General features: G+C 36.2%; 1 protein-coding gene across 1 annotated transcript; it reads left to right on the top strand.

The window, feature by feature from the left end:
* The first annotated feature begins 3041 nt into the window (after window positions 1–3041).
* Window positions 3042–4344, top strand: LOC136222807 (cytochrome c-type biogenesis protein CcmE homolog, mitochondrial). Its single transcript, XM_066010523.1, has one exon. It carries the CDS (start codon window positions 3124–3126, stop codon window positions 3931–3933), a length of 810 nt encoding a protein of 269 aa, XP_065866595.1. The 5' UTR covers window positions 3042–3123; the 3' UTR covers window positions 3934–4344.
* The last annotated feature ends 15585 nt before the right edge of the window (window positions 4345–19929 follow it).

Here is a 19929-nt window from a genome sequence, read left to right as displayed (position 1 = left end):
TTTTAACCAAACATATTAAATTTAAACTCAACTACTTTAAATGATTTTTGCAATATAATAATAATTGATTTTGACTAAATCTTCCATTGTGGTTAAACTCAACCCATGTATGAAAAAAAACATTAATAGAAATAATACAGTATTATATAAATTAATTAAGGTGATTCAAATGGTTAAGAGCTTCAAATATTAGATAAGAATCCATTTAAAGAGTACCCGATAAACCTCAAACAGAAAAATTAGACAAAATTAATATTCAAAACATATTACATATTAAAATGATAAGGAGTTCTGCTTATTTTAAATAATTAGATAAAAAAAATTATGGATTACAGATTTTTTCCGACTTCTTTAATAATTTTTCTATTTAACTATATCATATTCTAATTATTTTTCATAACATTGCGAGATACGGAATAATTTTTTTTAACGAACTTAAATTGATTAAACAAAAGGAATTAAATCCTTATTGGTTACATCAACAAGCCATAATGGCAAGGAATCTGAAATAAAAGGAGTAGCAAGGAACGAGTTTGTCTAGTAACTACATAAGCAGATTCGTTCACCAATCTAGGAATACATGAGATAGAAAATCTCGGATTTGCTTGAATTAGACGGTGACAGTTTTGTATTATAAACCCAAAATCGGACCAATCTATACGACCAGAATTAACACTATATGTTAATAACATTCAAAAGATAACTATATTAAAATAATTGAGTATTCTCAATAAAAAAATAATAATATAATTGAGTATTCTTTATATTATTTCTTCCAAATATTTTTTCTCAAATTGCAGTAAGAGTATTTTTAGTAGGTGTTATTTATATGTAACTGTTGAACGTCTTTTTTTTTATGTGTGAATTGGATTGTGCCGAGCGAGCCAGAAAGTTTGTGGAAAACTTACAAAAATTAAAAATCTAACTTCTAGATCAAAAGATTGTGTAAAAGACTTAAAGGACATAAAAGAGTCTAAAGTTCGTCAATTATATTATGGATATCGAGATTAATTGAAGAAAACGATGCCGAAATTAAAATTGAGAATAAAAAGTAATGCTTGAATAATTGGAATTGAGATTCTGAAATTGAAAGAATTACAAATATAGGAATTGAATTGGAAGAACTTGAAATTTAAAATTGCAAGAAAGATTGTAGAACTAAAGCAATTGAAAATCGAAAGAGATTGACAAGATTGTTGTAGAGATTTTGCTAAAACTTTTGAGTCATTGTTGAGTTTTGTTAATTGTTTTGATTGTTGATTGAGTTGGATCCTTCTCTCTGCTACCAAAACTTGTATTTATACTGTAAATATAAGTAGGTAACTGTCCATCAAGTAAGTTCCACGTTTTAGTGAGAAAGTTTCAATAAGTTCCGTAACTGCTTTCATCCACTAACTGTTTTCTGCTGCTGAATTATACTTTTCCGCTGTAAAAAATATATTGGAAACTGCCCATCAAGAAAGTTCCACGTTTCAGCAAGTAAATTCCACGTTTTAGTGAGAAAGTTCTGTAACTGCTCAGCAAGGAAATTCCATAACTGCTTTCACCCACTATCTCCTATCTTTGCTCCACTACCTCCCCACTATCTCCACTACTCCACTTTCTAACTTCTTTGAACTTTGTGGTCACAACTGAAATATGGGTTGTCTCGAGGCTATACCCATGTGACCTTTAAATTATTAGGTTGTATCCATGTGAGCTTTGAAACAAAGTGACCTTTCAACTATAAATTCAACCATTTTCATTACATAACTCATCTCATTCTCTTTTATTTTTTTAGGGTTAATTACAAATAACTACCACGTGGTTTGACCGATTTACGATGTGGTACCTGTGGTATTTTTTTACAAACACAACCTCGAGGCTGTCACCGTTAGCAAAATCAAGGAGACGGCAGAAATTCTGTTAAATCACATGGGCAATTTGGGAAAGGAAAATTTTGACTTTTTTTCTGACTTTTTGGGTTGACTTCATCATCATCATCTTCTTCTTCTTCTCCTTCTTCTTCTTCTTCCTCCATTTCTTCTTCTTCTTCTTCTTCTTCCATTTTCTCATCTTCTTCCTTTCTTTTCTTCTTATTTTTCTTCCTTATTTCTTCTCTTCATCTTTCCTTCTTCTTTTTTTCTATTCTTCTTTTAATTCTGGAATTTCCAGACGTGAAGAACGTTTGGAATCCATACATTCTTCACGTCTGGAATTCCAGACGTGAAGAACGTTTGGAATCCAGACGTTCTTCACGTCTGGAAATTCCAGATTCTGGAATTTCCAGAATTCTTGAATTTTTAGAATTAAAAAAATGTGAAGAAAAAGAAAAAAATAGGAAGAAGAAGAAGAAATTAAAAAAAAAAAATAAAAAATCGAATTTCCTAAATTGCCCCTGTGACACGTCAGCTTTTTAACAGAATTCCGGCCGTCTCCTTTATTTGTATAACGGTGACAACCTCGAGGTTGTGTTTGTAAAAAAAATACCACAGGTACCACATTGCAAATCGGTCAAACCACATGATAATTATTTGTAATTAATCTTTTTTATTATTATATACTTCACCTTTTTTTACAATCACAAAACAAAAAATGTTATATGAGGACGAATACAACTTTTTCCAAAATAGAACGGATGTTGTTAAATATTTATGGGACGAAATAGATGAACAAATGAACATCCATTTCTTACAACAAGTAGCACAACCATCGCATCAACTCGCTGTAGAAAATATATGGGTCGAAATCGTCAAAGAGGCGTATAAAGACTACTTTGCTGACGAACAAATATCTGATGACCACTTTTTCCTCATAAAGTTTCAAATTAGTATACCGCTATTCTTATGTATAATGGAGACATTAAGGAATCACATAGTTAATTTCCAATAGAGAGGGTTGATGCTGTTGGAAAGAATCGAACAACGACCTCAATGTGTGGAACATATGGAAGTGAACTATCTATTTTATGACGAGTCCTCAATTACTAAAACTACATGCCGTTTAACGCGTAGAAAAACTATAGTCACCACTTGTCTTGAGTCTTCCTTGAAATTTCTAGTTAGCTGCCTCTGCTCATCGATCATGAATTAAAACCCCGCAAAGGAAAACCCCCAGCACCTACTTGTTGCCTGATAAGTGAAAATGGCCTTCCGCTCCTCCCTCCTCCGCCTCAGATCCCACCTTATTCCGACCACCACCACCACCACCACCACCACCAGCCGGCTGTTTCACTCAGGTTCTCCAATTCTCTTCACCGTCAAATCTGAACGCTTCATCTTCTCTCCCCTTTCCGATATCCGTTCGATCGCTTCGGAATATTCCTCACTCACCGGTCTCCGATTCTTCTCTACCTCTCGTCGCCAGCCGATCCGCTCTAAGAGCGTAGACATCGGAGCAAGAGCCCGTCAATTACAAGCGCGCCGCCTTTGGACCTATGCTTTGACATTCAGTTGCATCGCGGGTTTTATAGTAATCGTTCTGAACAACTTTCAAGATCAATTGGTGTTTTATGTGACTCCAACGGACGCTATGGAGAAATACAAAGCGAATCCAGAGAGGAACAAGTTCAGATTAGGTGGATTAGTCCTTGAAGGAAGCGTAGCTCAACCCGCTTCATCGCCTGAAATGGAGTTCGTGATTACAGATTTGATCACAGATATATTAGTACGGTATAAAGGATCGCTTCCGGACTTGTTCAGGGAAGGGCATTCGGTGGTGGTGGAGGGATTTGTTAAGCCATTCACGGAGGAGTTAAAGAAGGAGGTGGGAGTGAAGAATGTTTCTGGGAAGGCGAGGAGCGAGGAATGTTATTTTTCGGCTACAGAGGTTTTGGCCAAGCATGACGAGAAGTACATGCCTCCGGAGGTTGCGGCAGCGATTGAGAAGAATAAGAAGCTGATTGAGGCAGAGGCCAGTGAAGGAAAGGAAGAAGTCGTTGCAAGGACTAATTGATCGGTACCGATTACAATTTTGATTACCGGTTTCGATTCTATAGGCAAAGCAATGGACTAGGTATGATTTACATTTTTGTAATGTAGTGAAATTGCATTCTTTTGATACATATTTATATGAAATGGGAGTAATAGGCTGCTTAGAAATTGGTCTCACAATTGTGCGGGCCAGGTAATACTCATTGGTTTTGAGGGAGTGATAAATCTTTTGTATTTTGATAAATTTGGGGCATTTTTTCCAACTTTGGAGATTATAGGGATTGAACCCGCACCCCTACACTCTAATTGTTCATTCATTCATGAACAAACTTTGTAGTTAATTGAGCAATGAATACGTTTAATGAGGAATATGGTTAGAATTAGAACTGATGAATGAGATTTATTTTTCTTTAAATTTTGTGAAATTTAGTTCCATGAATGTGGTTTGATCTCCTTTTCCTTTTCCTTTTCAATGATATATTTTCTTTTCATACTAACGATTTGATTAGTGAGCTGATTGATGGACTGTTGTGGTCCTTGTGGATCTATTTGGTGAATGTTAGATTAATAGGGATTTAATTGACCTAACCTAACAACAGAGCTGCACTTGTCATCCCTGATCAGCTTCTCTCGTCTTTTTTCCCCGATTTTTTCATTTATATCTTAAGCTTCTAAGTTTCACATCTTCCATTGAAACATGGTAGGAATTAAATTCAATGAGATAAGTACATTGTGTCCTCTCTTTGGTTGCTTTTTCCTTCCATCTTTTTCCTTCTTGGGATTTGCTGTTTTTGTCTCTGGAATATCTATCTACAGAATGGTTTCTTCATGAGTGCGTAATTGCTGATGAGGTTGGGGCGAAAAACCTCAAAACTGCCATCCTGGCAAACAACTTGCAACAACGTAGCTGAGGGGCCAGTACTGAGAATGCATTTAGTGTTTCACAGTTTTTGGTGCACCCCTCTGAAAATGAGGGCTAGGACCTCTCTTTCTTCGTTTTCAAAATTTGTTCAACTCTTGAAAAACATGATAAAAAAGAAGAGCCATTGTGTTTCATGCCCAAAAAGAAAATGGGAATAAGTAAGTTGAGTAACATGTTCAAGCATAGAGTTTGCAAAATGAAGTAAATTTTAAGAGTTTTCAAGACTTCCCTAACTCTGCCATTTTAAACGGCTCTTAATTGTTTTTATACATGAGTCTTTTCATTATGTCTTAGGCAGGCAGGTGTCTCTAGATGTAGAGGACGGTGATGAGAAATATTAGTAAGAGGATGTTAGGAGTGTGAAACTGAACAGGTTACTTTGCTGTTCCTATTATAATGCACTGGAAATTCTATTGTTTGATATGGATATATACATTTGCATTCCAATGTGTAGATTTTTGGGTTTCCATAATCTGCTAGAGTTTGAGTGTAAATTTTGGTTTTGTATTTATTTAAAGATGCATGTTTGAACTGTTCTCTTGCTGAACAAGTGTCTGACCTTGTATCTACCACACGACAAAAACAATGAATGTTCATTCAAATTATGAAGGTGAAGATCAAAAGTATTTCTGATATGAAGCTGTTGGTTAACTTGCTGAACGTTTTCACTAGACTGATGAAGGACTTGTTATCTAGGTTTTGGAGGTAGAAAGCTTCTTTATGTCCTAGAGCTACAGCTTAGGTTGTCGGGAAGTAATTACATCCATGGTCCTTCCACACTATCAAAAATGAAATAGAAATGCCATAAATTTTCTTTTCTTAACGAGAAAATCGTCACTGTTTAACTTTGGTTTCACTTTAATAATTTAAATTTATGACATTTTTGTGATAGTTGGAGGACCATGGATATAATTACCCGATAGTTGGATGTAACTTAATCATTACTCCATTTACAGCTTCCCCTACCGATGAATCTTTGTATTGTTTACTCCATTCTGTAGCGGGTCAGCCATCTGGTCTACACTAGCATCAGTAGATGAAATCTAGAAAATTTGGTGAAGTGAGATTAGTTTCTGGGTGAAGAATATGTTCCTATGAAAGTTGTCTTAGTTTTAATTATATGATTCAAACATATGAATTATATTGCAAAACAAAAATAAAATTCATAACATGATTTCTTTGACTGCTGACAATGTCTAGTGCATTTTCGGAAGCTCAGTTTTGCCGGATTAAGCGGATACTGATATTTGTCCGCGTATTTGGTTCATTTTTGTCTCATTTTGCCTCTTTTGTCATTTGTTTTCAATTGTAACTTCTTAAAACTTTTATATAATCGACGCACACACAGACCTAAAACGAGAGTATAAATTTAAATACATCTATTTCTTCATTTTGCAAAGTTATGTTTTTTTATCAATGGAAATGATCAAACTTAACCAGAATATAAATATTGTTTGTTGTTGGAAATGATCAAACTTGTGTTGCTGTTAATCCTACCAAACCTTTCCTTTACTAACCCTCCTAGTCCTTCAAGAAACATTTACTTAGTGGTTGATTCTCAAGGAACTTGATAACAAGTTACCAAGTTGTTGAAATGGCGAGTTTCGACTACGAGTTAAAGCTCTGCTCGAAGGATCTTTCGATGACCTACTATAAACAGTTAATGTATAAGATTTAGGATGGTTTACAGTCCCAACTGATTTAATGAGTGATCGTTGGAGTGGTTGGCCCATCGGGAATGGGTAAGACAACCTTGTTGCGGTGGCCAACCAACAAACAGCTAGCTTACGGAGCTCGGTTTTGATCACATGGACCTTAATGGTCATGTAGTATTTAGTCATTCACCGTTAAATCAAGGTTTATTAGAATCCTAGGTTTGAGATTCAAAGCATCATAATGCTTGGATTTAACGGTTAATGATCAATTTCATTTGGTCATTAAGGTCCATGTAATTGGCTTCTCTTTCCCCACTGCGCGCTCATTCAAGGGGCGCGCAGGGCGTGCAGTGGGGAAAGAGAAGCCAATTACTTATATTTTTTTCCCCGTGTGTCGTTAATTTCTCTTATTTACTTGTAAACTATCATCTTACTGTTACTTGCAAATTCTAATTTTCTCAAGTTACAATCCATGAGCATGCACACTAGTAATCACAAATTCTAGTAAGATGAAAATTGAAGGATACATTATCAAAAGCTAAAAAGAAGGTATTCTTTCCAATGGTTAAAGAAATCAAATTTTCATAACTTTTAGCTTTTGCTTTAGTGAATGGGTAAATCATTTGGATAGCAATCTTTTCTCTAATTTTCTCCAGTGACAATTAATCCATGAGCATCCACACTAATTATAACATTTGTCTTACTTAATACAATGGTTGTACAAATGCCGCGACAATGTTAGTCTTTCCCATTCCCGATCAACTAGATCAACCAACCCAACGATCAACTTGCCCTTCAATAGTTATAATTATGAGCAATTTTATCTCTAACATCTAAAATGGTACAAATTTATCCTTAATGTTGGCAGCTAAGAGCAATTTTACCCTAACATTGATAAATTGGATCAATTTGAGAAATAATTTATTAAATTGTGTTCTTGATCATGAATTTTCTCATCTACACTTCGTATGTACGTCATTTTATCATTAATTAGTAACAAATCACAAACATATGATTAGACGTGAAACAAATAAAATAAAAATTAAAAAATATACTGTATTTTGTGCGAGTTGGACAAAAAAAAATCAAATATTTTATCAAATTTTAAAAAATTTAATCTCCAATTTTATCATTAAATCACAAAAAAAATTTGAAACATTTTTTTTAGAAACAATGGATTTACAATTAGTGCAGAATGAGGAACAAAATATATGTATTTTTATAAGGCTTAATACATCATTTACCCCCCTGAATTTGTCCAAAAAGCTTGATTGGCTCTCTGAACTTTCAAAGTGTCCCAATAGTTCCCTGAACTTGCATAAAATGTTCAATTAGCCCATTGAACTTGCGTAAAATGTAATCAATTGATCACTCGGTCGCAAAAAAGTAAGTTAAATGCGGAAGATGTCTCCCACGCATCTTAGAATGTTAATACATAATTAAAAAATAAATTAGAAATGAAGGTATTACTTGCTCAACTATACAATTTGTCTTCTCTAATATTAGAACTGCATACTCCGTTTTTGGTCGTTTTACTTGTTTAAGACTCGTACAATACATCTTCCACATTTAACTTACTTTTTTTGCGACCGATTGATCAATTGATTACATTTTACGCAAGTTCAGGGGGCTAACTGAACATTTTATGAAAGTTTAGGGGGCTATCGGAACACCTTAAAAGTTCAGGGGGCCAATCAAGCTTTTTGGACAAGTTATGGCTTTCTAAACCCTTCTCTCTTTCCAAAGTACTTTCTTAATTTAGTTTAGTCATATCATATCTTAGGAAATGATCCTAGTTTCTGGTCTCCTTGCAATAAAAGAACCATGTCGTGGCCATTAAGAGTGTAAGATGCCTTCGTTTCGGTGTGAATTGCAGGAGCTTCCAGTCGCTGGTATCAGAGCCAGGTTATATGTTGAGCGATTTCCGTAAGTGCACGGTATACGCTTGTAGTAATAAAAGATATCGAACCCACAGGGAACGCTTTTTAACTAAAACTTATTTTAATTCAATTTTATTCTCGACTTTAGGTTTAACTTAAGAAAATCGTTTAATTAATTGTATTGTTTTGTATTGGTTAGGATTAGATGAGAATTATATGTTGAACTTTAGAGAAAATTCTGTCTTGAGATTTGATTACAAGACAGAAACTTTCGTGTTTAGAATAAAAAGTGTATAAAACTTATTCGCATTAAGCAAAGAAAGCAACTATAACTTTGGTAAGATTATGAACATGTAATAATTCAAGAATTTACGCAATTAATGGGCTTTGAACCGTAGAAATCTCTCTGGATCGGAGCAGATTTCTACCTTAATCAAATTAGTATTTTATATCCGATAAGCCGCGCTCACGATCATGTCATCCATAAAAACTAATTCTTTCAAGTGTTCAACAAAGTTTCCTTGTAAATATAATTGTGTAAAATGTTTTAATGAAAACACCAGTTTATTACTTTGAAAATCATTTTGTCAAAATAACATCAAAATAACAACAAGAAGAATATATTGAATAAGATAAATGAATTATTAGTGAATTGTGAATCTTCACAAGTTAACAGAGAGGAAGAAACATGGATAGCATTTTGACGAAATCTTTGAGATCCGGGTTGTCAGTCTTTCCCTCAAACTCCGTAGGTTTGTCAGACCCTTTTGCGCTTCAGCCGTTAGTTCTTCTCGCTGAATCTTCGGAATAGAGACCGCTAGGTCCACTACCAAAATGAGAACTTGTCTTTGAACAATCTTTAAAACTAAACTAATCACTACTGTGTTTATAACTAATCTAAGAACAACTTGTGTACAACAAGTTTGCTTTTACAGAAATGTAAACTAATCTGACTCATTTCTAAGTCAGAGTTTCTTCAACATAATAACAACTCTCATAACCCACTTAAACAACTTAATCCACTCTTGAATTCTGAAATGAATCACTTATTTATAGTTGGTGAATGGTTGTAATTGAAGGGTCGTGTCCGCTGGTGAAAGGTCGTTTTTATCCAAACGAACAGACGCGTTTTTTGAATTTCTGACATGTGAAAGTTGTGCAGAATTCTTCGCTGTCTCAACTGAGATTCTGAGAATCTCAACCGAGACAGGGGGCAATGGAGAAAGCTGGAAAACTTCGATCTTCGGTGTTTGAGATTAGCGTGTCGCGGCTGAGATTCTGAGAATCTCAATCGCAATAGGGACGTTCTCCCCCGTCTATCGGCTGCTTCTCGTCTCCTTGAATCGGTCTTCTGATTAACACGTACTTTTGGCACATAACTTAGGTTTTTCCTCGTTTTTGCTCCGTTTTAGCTCCTATTTGGATTTAACCAAATAATTAAGTACCTTGCATCAAAGAAGTATATAAAGACGTAAAAGTAATCTAAATGAATATAATTAGCACGATTTCAATGTAAATTTAACGTATTTATATATGATATTTTAGGTATATTTTGGGCTTAACAAACTCCCACACTTAAGCTTTTGCTAGTCCCGAGCAAAATTTCACTGAATTTATTCTTTAATCAATCTCTTTATAAATAGAACATATATCCATATATTCCTCTTTTAAATTAGTTAAACCGAAAGAAAAACTTTTCATGGTAAATTTATACGCAAAGTATCAAACTAGCTAATTTAAAAGAGATATATCATTCGTCTTGTATCTCAATTTTTATATTGAAGTATTCGGGACGGTGTAAGTATGCATGTCTTTGAATCTTTCATCTCAAGGCATTTCAAAGCACAAAATTTCCTTTCCCAAACCTAAACTATTATATGAAATATATGAAATGAGTAAGTACTTGGATTAATTTATTTGCTTAGTTACGCCCGAGATAAGGATGGTCTCGATCGTAACTTTATATGCATTTATTTGCTTTGTGTTCGCTTAAGAGGTACCGACCATGCCATGGGTGGACGCAATCGTTACTTTAAACTATAAACACGCTTAATTTCTGCTTTAAACGTCCCTTCCATACCTCGATTGTGATAAGGGTGGTCGCAATCGTGGCCAAAAGTACCGTTTGTTTACTTTTTCTTTCCTTTCATACCTCGATTGTGATAAGGTTGGTCTCAATCGTGGCCAAAAGTTAAGAATACGACTACTTGATTTAATTAACATGTAAATAAAATTGGGAAAGGAAAATAGCACATTCATCCTATATTGACTTGAAATTCAACATGTATTATGGCTAAAGTTTCCTTAAAAACTTCAATTGGTTTTTAATGTAAGACGAAAATCATACCGAGCTAAAAAGCTAAAGTTGTTAGTTCGATTTATTCCTATAAACCTAATTGAAAATTGAAAATAAGATTTATATTTATCATGTACTCATGATATAAAATAGAGATTTGAAACTAAAGAAATTTACTTATATACATTTACTCGAGACGTTTTGATAAAAAGCGTTTCGGAGATTTATAAAAATATTTGTGAAAATATTGCCCGTATAGAAACATTATTTGTAACGATAATGATAACCTTAAAATATGTTAAACATTATTTTGAAAATTGAATTGTTGAAACATATGAAATATATACGTAATAAAAATTTATGTTTATGAAAAATGAATGTCATTGTTTTTGAAAAATGTTGCACAAAAAACTTTGCATTTCTGTTTATAAAAATGTTGCATTATATACATTACTTAAACATTAATAACAACATGCATTTATACTTAAATATATAGCATTCATTCGCATTCATTGCATTCATTCGTACTTAAAATTAAAACGAATATGAAATATCTCCTCCCACACTTAATTTGGACCATGTCCTCATTGGTGCAAAAAGCGATAAAACACGAAAAATAGTACGAAATTAAATCATACGAATGTGAATTAAAAAGATGGTACGATAACATTCAAACATAATAAGAAATATAAGTGTACCAAACATAAGTAAAATTATACCAAACATAAGTAGAAATAGTGTACCAAACGGAACACAACATAATAATAATAACGATAATGAGTTTAAAGAAAGAAAGGATAAAACCTATCAAGGTGAACTCGGTGGTGATGGCGTAGGCTCAACGCCTTGGCATCGGAAGAATGAGAGCAATCGGCGACGAGTAGACTTGTGCTCACGTCTCAAAGTAGTGATATTGGCATCCACCGTGTTTATCCTCGAACTCATTTCGGTATTGTTGACAACGAATTCATCTAACCGCAAATGCATTTGATGGTTATTCTCGTTCATTTATGTCAAAACACGTTGCCATCCAACTTGTTCTTCCATATTTGGTTCCTCATTTGCTTGCTCTTGGGCATTTGCATCAACATTCTCCTCCTCTTCCTCTTCATCAAATTCCTCATCATCCTCTTGGGCACCTAAACCTTGAGAATTGGAAGCTTCACCACCCATAGTAGCAAAAATACGTCTTGTACGATCCTCGTATGATATAAATGCGGGTGGTCCCAATTTTTTCAACAAATTAGCTCTTTGAAGTGCCGTGATATCCAAGGAAGGCAAACCAACATGAGGCATATTTTGATAATCCGCTAATTCACCCCGAGCACCCAAAATAATACCGGTAATTAAATTACGCATTGGCACTTGCTTATTACGGGAAGCGGAAGCTCGGACCAAATTAGTAAATATCATTCCAATACTATCTATGGTCAAATTCTTAAAAATACTATCCAACACAAACAAATCACGGACTTGCACCTTTGAACTTTCAACCCGACCAAATAAAGAAAAGGATAAAAATTTGTGAAAGAAAAAGATACAATTATCCTTAATTAACTTACTAGAAGTTTTCTTCGGATGAAAAACATCTAAGCTGGTCAAAGATTGCCAAACTGTGTGTGCATTGAAAGTCTTTGGTTTTGAATAAAAATCTCGAGTAGGAAAACCGAACCATGCTCCCATCGCCGCATACCCGACCTCAAAACGAATACCATTATTTCGAAAAGAAATAATACCACGGTTCTTGTCATAATTGAGAGTGACTAAAAACTCCACAATATGCGATGCATTACTAGGAAATCGCATACTAGCAAATTTTGTCCAACCAAGAACGGTTAAAAATTCATCAATACGTTCGGTAAAAGAAAATTCGTTTACCTTTTCAGTATCTATAAAAGGCATGTCGATGAATTCTATCTTGCTATTAGAAAAACGGCGAAATTTTCGGCCCTCCGCTTCCGTAGCAATATCGAACGGTGCGTCTGTAGACACCGGGGTCGGAGGACCGATGAAGAAAAATTATAAAAAGGGATCCAAATCAGTCGATTGAAATAAACGATGAGTCGGTAAAAATAATAAATAAAAAACATTGTTCGAAGGAACTGTCGAGACCGGCTTGATTGAATTCGAAAATTTAATCGAGCAACGGTCGAATCGGTTCCGCGAATGAAATCTTAAACCATCTCGCCGAGTTCGGAGTATTTCGTGCCATTTTCTTATTTCGGATCAATAAGGGTTTTGTTTTAGAACTCAAAAAATAAAAAGAGAGTTTTGCAAAAAAAAAACCGATTTTATAAAAGCTAATTTTATAAAATCGGTTTTGGATAAAAATCATTTTTGATAAAAATCATTTTTTAGTTTTGGTTATTTTAGGTGTATTTTATTTATTTAGTTTATTTATTTTTTTTTTACAAATGTGGTCCCGTCGGGGACCGCTATTTTCGTCACGGGCCGTTGAACGGCCGTGACGTGGGCTGGGCCGCCCAGGCCCAGCCCATGGCACTTGGCTTCGGCCAAGTGCATTTTTGCTGCACTTGGCCGAAGCCAAGTGCAAATTTTGGTATTTTATATATAAAAAAAAAATTAAAAGTAATTAAAATAAAAATGTTGGCAGCTTACCTTTGGCTCCAAGCCAAGGGTGAGCTGCCAACCTTTGCTTGGAGCCTACCTTGGCTCCAAGCAAAGGTAAATTACTTTTTTAGGGCTCCATTTGCCTATAAATAGGATGGAGCCCAAGACAATGAGGAAGGAGAAAAAAACCCGAACCCCTGGAGAAATTCGACGAGACCCGAATTCATACAAAAATCCAAAAAACCGACTCTAAAATACGATCAATCGACTAATTTGGAATCCGTTACCAATCAAGAGGTAACAATCTGAGGAACTAAACCCCTTTAATTCTTTGTTTATTTTGTTTATCATCCGGATTTATTTATTTCATTTTTGTTTTGTCTTTGAATAAGTATTTGGTTTTGGATTTGAAAATAAAAACTTCGTTTTGGATCCCAATACGAACCGTGACCCGATTTAAGGGTAGTTCGGGATCCAAACGTCGTAGATCCGTTCTTTATAAATGTTTTTAAACTTTTTTTTTGAATAAAACTTCGTTTTGGGATTCTCCATTACAAACCTTGACCCGATTTGGGTAGTTCGGGGATCAAAACGATGAAATAGAGTAGATCTAATAAGTTTTGACAAATTTGAAAAAGGGAGGGACTGATCTTAAATTTTGGTGTTTTAGTTATATTATGTATATATGTGTATATAGGCGTATAGGGGTGATTTAATGGCAAAATTTTATAACGGGTGGATTTAGTTGTAAATAGTATAGTTTAGTTCCATTTTTTTTAGTTTTTAAAAAAAACGAAATCAGGGACTGATCCTGACATTTTCCACTTTTTCAATTCACATTTATGTGAATGTCCGTGTATGTAGAGATGTGAGGTGGGTTGTATTATTCTGTTTCATTTTTTTATACATTAATGTGTATTGGTGTATATTTGTATATAGTGTTATATTAGATGGGTATTTGGGAGTTTATTTTTCATTATTTCATAAATCAGGGACGTGTTTGGTTATTTTCCATTTTGTTCTGTTTGTATATATATATACACGTAGGCGTAGGGTAGAGTTAGATTATAGAATTTTGGGTTTTATTTTTGTTGAGATATATTAGTATATATTGTTTATGTGTTATTAAGGTTTTAGTTATGTTGGGTATTTTGGGTCATTTTTCTGATTTGTTGTGAGAGCAGGGACTGTTTTGGACATTTTATACTTGAGTTTTTCTTTTATTTAATTTGTAGGATGTGTTTTAAGGATAAATTTATAGATAAGGGTATATTATAGTATTATTTTGTGTCTTAATCTTCTTTTGGGGGTTATACATATATACATACATATTTAATAGTGTGGATAGTATTGTTTTTGGGCATTTTTTTTCATTCTAATCACTTTTGGGGTTTGTTAATATTTAAGGAGTATTTAGTTGATTATTTTTAGCATATTTAATAGGCAAAAATATTTTTGGGGTTATTTTGAGGATAAATGGTAATATTTCTACTTATTAATATCAATTATTATTTTCAAACTATCTTTCCTTAAGTTATATATATATATAGTTATATTTTTACTTTTATTTATATGCATATATAAACAAAAGTACTTTCGTTCCCCTTATATCTAGTAGATATTTTCATTTACCTTAATATATGTATATTATTTTTGGTTATGATAGATTAGGTGTTTTTTTTCGGGTCAAATGTGTATTTATGGTGGTTATAATTGGTTTTAGTGAGAAAAAGGGGATAATTGTAAGGAGGAGAATTAATGGGTTAAACAAAGAGGTTTTAATTTGGTTTCTAACTTAAAGGTATTCAAATGCTTTCAAAGTGTAAATAAAACGTTTCGGTTTCGTTTTCTACTTCAAATGGTTTCTAAAATCCCACGTTTTAAAACCTTGATCCGTTCCAACGACGGATTTGAGCGAACATGTAAATTAAAAGCGTTTGGTGAATAAAGCTTTTTGAATATTTATCAAGTGTAAATAAAAGAGTTTTAAGTTGATCTTCTTTCAAAAAAACGATTTTGTACAAAAATAAAGGGACTTGTATGATTAATCACGTTTTTGGTGCAAAGCTTCTTACTTCACGTTTTCAAACGCTCGAACCGTTCCAACGACGATTCGAGTGGACGCCATGTAAAGTCACGGGGTTTTAAAACGTGCCTAAATCGTTCCAACGGCGGTTAAGGCACGAACCATGTAAATAAACTTGTTTTCGGGAGTGAGGATAGTTCAGAGTTAATATGTAAATTAAAGCACAAATCACACTAAATAAATCGATTCTTCCTTCTATCCCCCTCTCTCTCCTATACGCTTTAAATTCATGCAAAATGGGTGATTCTTTACCAAAATGGCTTTCAATGACATGCTCAAAACGGTTTTCAAAACGAGAAAGAAAAGGGTTTCAAATGAATTTTAAACTTAAAGAAATATACGATTAGTCCGTTATCGCCTAACACGCTGAGTAGGAGGCCGGTGGTTCATAACCGGGCGATGTCGGGGTGCCTAGTAGCCTTTCTCCGGAAAGGAGCTAGCCTTCTCGGCTCGTACCTAAGTTTTTCGAACCCTCACCGGTCTCCCGTAAGGGATCGGTGTTCATTTTCCCATTCGTGGGTGGCGACTCTTCCATACTCCGAGCTCCGATCCTGCCGAGCAGCTTGATTCCGCGATTGGTTGCTTTCGGCGCCAATCACCGCTTACGTCGCCATGAGGTGTGCACCCCCCCGGTTCGCCCGGGCGAGGCTGTTCGGCACCTTGTCTAACAAGTGGCGACTCTGCTGGGGAAGCGAGAAATTTGATTCCGGAAGGCGTGTATTAAGCCCTTAACGGGGACGGATCGTATTATTTCTTTTCGTATGCATCCATACGCATTATTGCAAACCTTTTGGGTGATTTCCGCGAAACCTCTAGCGAGAGTCCATTCGTCGCTCGAAAGAGGCTAGTGTAAGTTCCCCCTTACAGTAAGGCGCCAAAGGGTCCCCATCCATTCGTTAGGGGCGAATTTGTGCGGTCCTGTGAGGTCCCGCGATCAGCCGTGTCAGCATATAGTAGCCTTAGAAGTTGCCATAGGATTACCCGTTACCATTTTTGATGTGATAAATGAATCAGTTCGTGTTTTCAAATTGCCATGATACGTGTCTAATCCTAAAATATGTAAAGAAAATGAAACGATACATTAATATATACTCTTAAACCGATATACAAACTACCCCAAAACATCGAAACGATTCGAACTAAAGACGACTTAGTCATCTCGTATGAATGAACTTGTGCGACCCGCCTGGTCCCTTTCCGTGTCCTGAAGAAGGCACATGTTCAGGAAATACGTTATGACGTAAGCACGTATTAGTACAAATCGTTTTGATGTTAAGGATAGTTATATCTCGATTCAAAAGATTATATTAACGATAGCCGTTATTCACATTCTTTAAATACGTTGGGATAAAACGAAATTATGACGAAACGAAAACAAAGAACATTTCTGTTTTGAACGACCCCGTTGTAACGTAAAGACTTTTGCAAACATGGCTCGTCCCTTCCGAATAAAAGACAAACTCTTACGTTACGCCTTGTGTTGTTCTTAAGAGAAATGGATGTATCCGCAAAAGTGACTAAAGAAAATAAAAGAAAATAAACAAACGACCAAAGTCATTCTGTATCTACGATGAATATCCATCCCGAGGATAGTTAAAGAAAATGAACCAATGCCGTTAAATACGTGCCTCAAGCCGGTATATACGCCGTTTAAAATCATAAAGCCGAATTAAGCTAAACTGCATAATTGCGCCATATGGACGAGACTGTGGGTTTGACTAATGGCTCGATCATTTCGACCGTTACCAAAACCACAAGAAATATGGCCCGATTGGCGTGTTTGCTCAATTCGTGTCTAAATGAGGAGAGCGGTAATATCCCTGCTTCGAATAAGCATGCGATTCAATGAAACGTTGATTTTCTATAACCACGCTAGGATAGTATATCCCGTAAATTGGAAGAAATAAAAAGTTGTTAATAGCCGAAGGATTATCGTGCGCTCGAATAAGACTCGCCGTCTTTTTCACGTAGCCAAAACGAGCGAGCGGATCCTTGACGCTAAAAACAAACGCATTACGCGATGAGTCCGTTCCCTAAGGAAAAAATCCGAAAAGTGATTTCATCACTAAACAAACACGTGGTTACGTCTCTCGATAGATCCAAAAGATCCCGTCGTAATCCAAAAATCGAGACACGAACCCACGTGAATAAAAGGGAACGAGTCATTGTCAATAACGAATGATTGAACCAGAAGAATAACTCGTACCACGTCTAAAAACCGAGATGCGTTCAAAGGGTGTCAAAACCGGAATTGAAGCATCTCGCAAAAATAATGAGGGACGAGTTATTCGGAAGAACAATCCATTTGGTCGATATCTTAGTCGCTAAACGTTGATATGTCAAAACGAACTGTATTGTCTGGTGGATGATTTACTTTTTCCGCAATAATCGACGGCATCACGCGTCCCTTGGACCGCAATGTGAGCCCCAAACCAAAATCCTAAGAAAGAGGCTTGGACCATCGAGTGTGTGGAGGAATAAGGGTGGAAGAGAGATGTTGTGATACGTGTAATTAGACTGACGTTTGTTCTTCTTATCTTATATATCCGAAAATAATAAACGCACACACCACGACTCATGCATATAAATCATGCATACATACTGAAATGAGTGTTGCTTACGCAGACGTCACCATTAAGAAGTCTTGGTACCTCGAGAGTAGCCGGCTAGTTAGGCAGTTTGATCAGTTACAGATCGTCAGTCCCGAATCAGCAGTTGTGGCGTTCGAATCATCGTTGTCCGAATCAGCTCAGTCTTTGGTCAGTATGTCTACGCCAGATGAGAGAATATCAGGGTTAGAAAGAGTGGTAAACAACATCAATGATCAGTTAACCGCAATTTTAGTCCATCTAGATGAGCTTGCAATTGAGAGTAACAAGAGTGGCAGTAAACCAGCTGAGAACAGGGTGAGCACGGGTCCCCGTTTCGGAGATAACTATCAGGATTGCGTAACAAGCAGTTTGGGGAAGAGAAAGCAAAGGGAAGAGGAATGGAAGCAGCACATCACTCAGGAAGTGCATGATCTACGTGGGGTAGGCTCTGGAGGTCAGGACTTTTATGATTTGAAGAACTATTCGTCGGCAACTGCTTTGCCTTTGAAGTTTAGACTCCCTGACATGAAGAAGTTTGATGGAACTGGGGATCCTACCGCCCATGTGAACCAATATGTGGTAGCGATGAAGCACATAATTCTGACGGAGGAACAGATCCTAGGGTTGTTCAGTTCCTATCTGGAAGGAGTTGCCCTCGTGTGGTTTCATACATTGCCACTGGGAACGAAGAGAGATTGGAAAGAACTAGCGAAGGTATTCATCACCCAATATAGCTTCAACACTGTGTTTGAGGTTACTTTGAGGGAGCTAGAGAACACCAAGCAGCAGGCTGGGGAGTCTTTGTCTGACTTTGTGAGTAGGTGGAGAGCTAAGGCAGCAGTTATGAAACAGAAGCCATCGGAGCAGGATCAGATCCGGGTGGTAATCAGCAATACTTTGCCGTATGTTAAGAATGAGCTGCGGTGTATGCCTTTCACCGATTTTAATCAGATATATAGCTACGCTTTGACAGTTGAGGGGGATGGAAAGCCGAAAAGAGCTTATACTAAATGGACGAAGTCGGGGTATAGTGCCGGAGGGCCAAGTGCTAATGTAGAACCTGCTGCAGTAAAGGTGATTGAACTCAATGCTATCGGGAAAAGGCAGTTCGCCCAATTTGATCTGACCTATGTAAAAGTTTTCGAACGATTGCAGAAAAAGGAGTTGCTGAAAGCTCTTACTCCCAAGAACAAGACAGGGCCCACACCACGGATGATAACCAATGGGTATTGCGAGTTCCATAGTAAATACGGACACACCATTGAAAATTGTGAGAGGCTAAAGCATGAGATCCAGGATCTGATTGATAAAAAGAAAATAGTCGACCCATCGTCAGCAAGCCCTCCCTCTAAGTGCAATCCATCGCCTAGTCATAGGGTGAGCGCAATCGGATCTGGGTTGGAGGAGAGCTTCGTGGTGGATTCATTCTGTGAATTTAAGGAAGAGCTTTTGAGTTCCAAAGACAAGTTAAATGTGGGAAATGGATTGCATGTATCCGTCTTAGGAGGAGGAGTAACAGAGGAAGTGATAAATGACGAAGGAAAAGCCGAAGAGGTGTCATCTCAGAGGGTCAGGCCCATTGTGAGTTTGTTCAGTGGGGTAGAAGATCCCGAAGCCCATTTGTTCGAGTATGTGTGCGCTATGTTTAGAGAGCCATATGAGGTGGAAGATGTCGCTCCGTGGTTCTATCTATCGCTAGTGGGCGAACCTGTGAGGTGGTTTCAGTTGCTACCTGAATCGACTAAGCATGATTGGTCGCTGATGGCAAGCTTGATTTTGATAAAGTATAGAAAGGCCAAAGCACAGGTGGTGAAACATAGCGCGATGCAAATTGGGCCTATCAAACGCCCGTTTCCAGTTGTCAGCAAGTATAGTGAAGATAAGGATCCTATGGAACACCTGCATTTTTATCTGTCCACTATGGATCCTCTAGGCTTCAAAGAAGAGGAAATTATGAGTTTGTTTTGCAACTCGCTAATGATAGGGGTCAAAAACCCCTATCTTTGGGTACGGTTTT

This window comes from Euphorbia lathyris, chromosome 1 (genome assembly GCF_963576675.1).
Source record: "Euphorbia lathyris chromosome 1, ddEupLath1.1, whole genome shotgun sequence".
NCBI classification, from domain to species: Eukaryota; Viridiplantae; Streptophyta; class Magnoliopsida; order Malpighiales; family Euphorbiaceae; genus Euphorbia; species Euphorbia lathyris.
The sequence above is the reverse complement of the archived record's forward strand: the minus strand, read 5'-3'. Positions and strand labels throughout refer to the sequence as shown.

What these genes read in the sequence shown, in the direction of transcription:
- LOC136222807 (XM_066010523.1), top strand. Translation starts at nt 3,124, where the DNA reads ATGGCCTTCCGCTCCTCCCTCCTCCGCCTCAGATCCCACCTTATTCCG.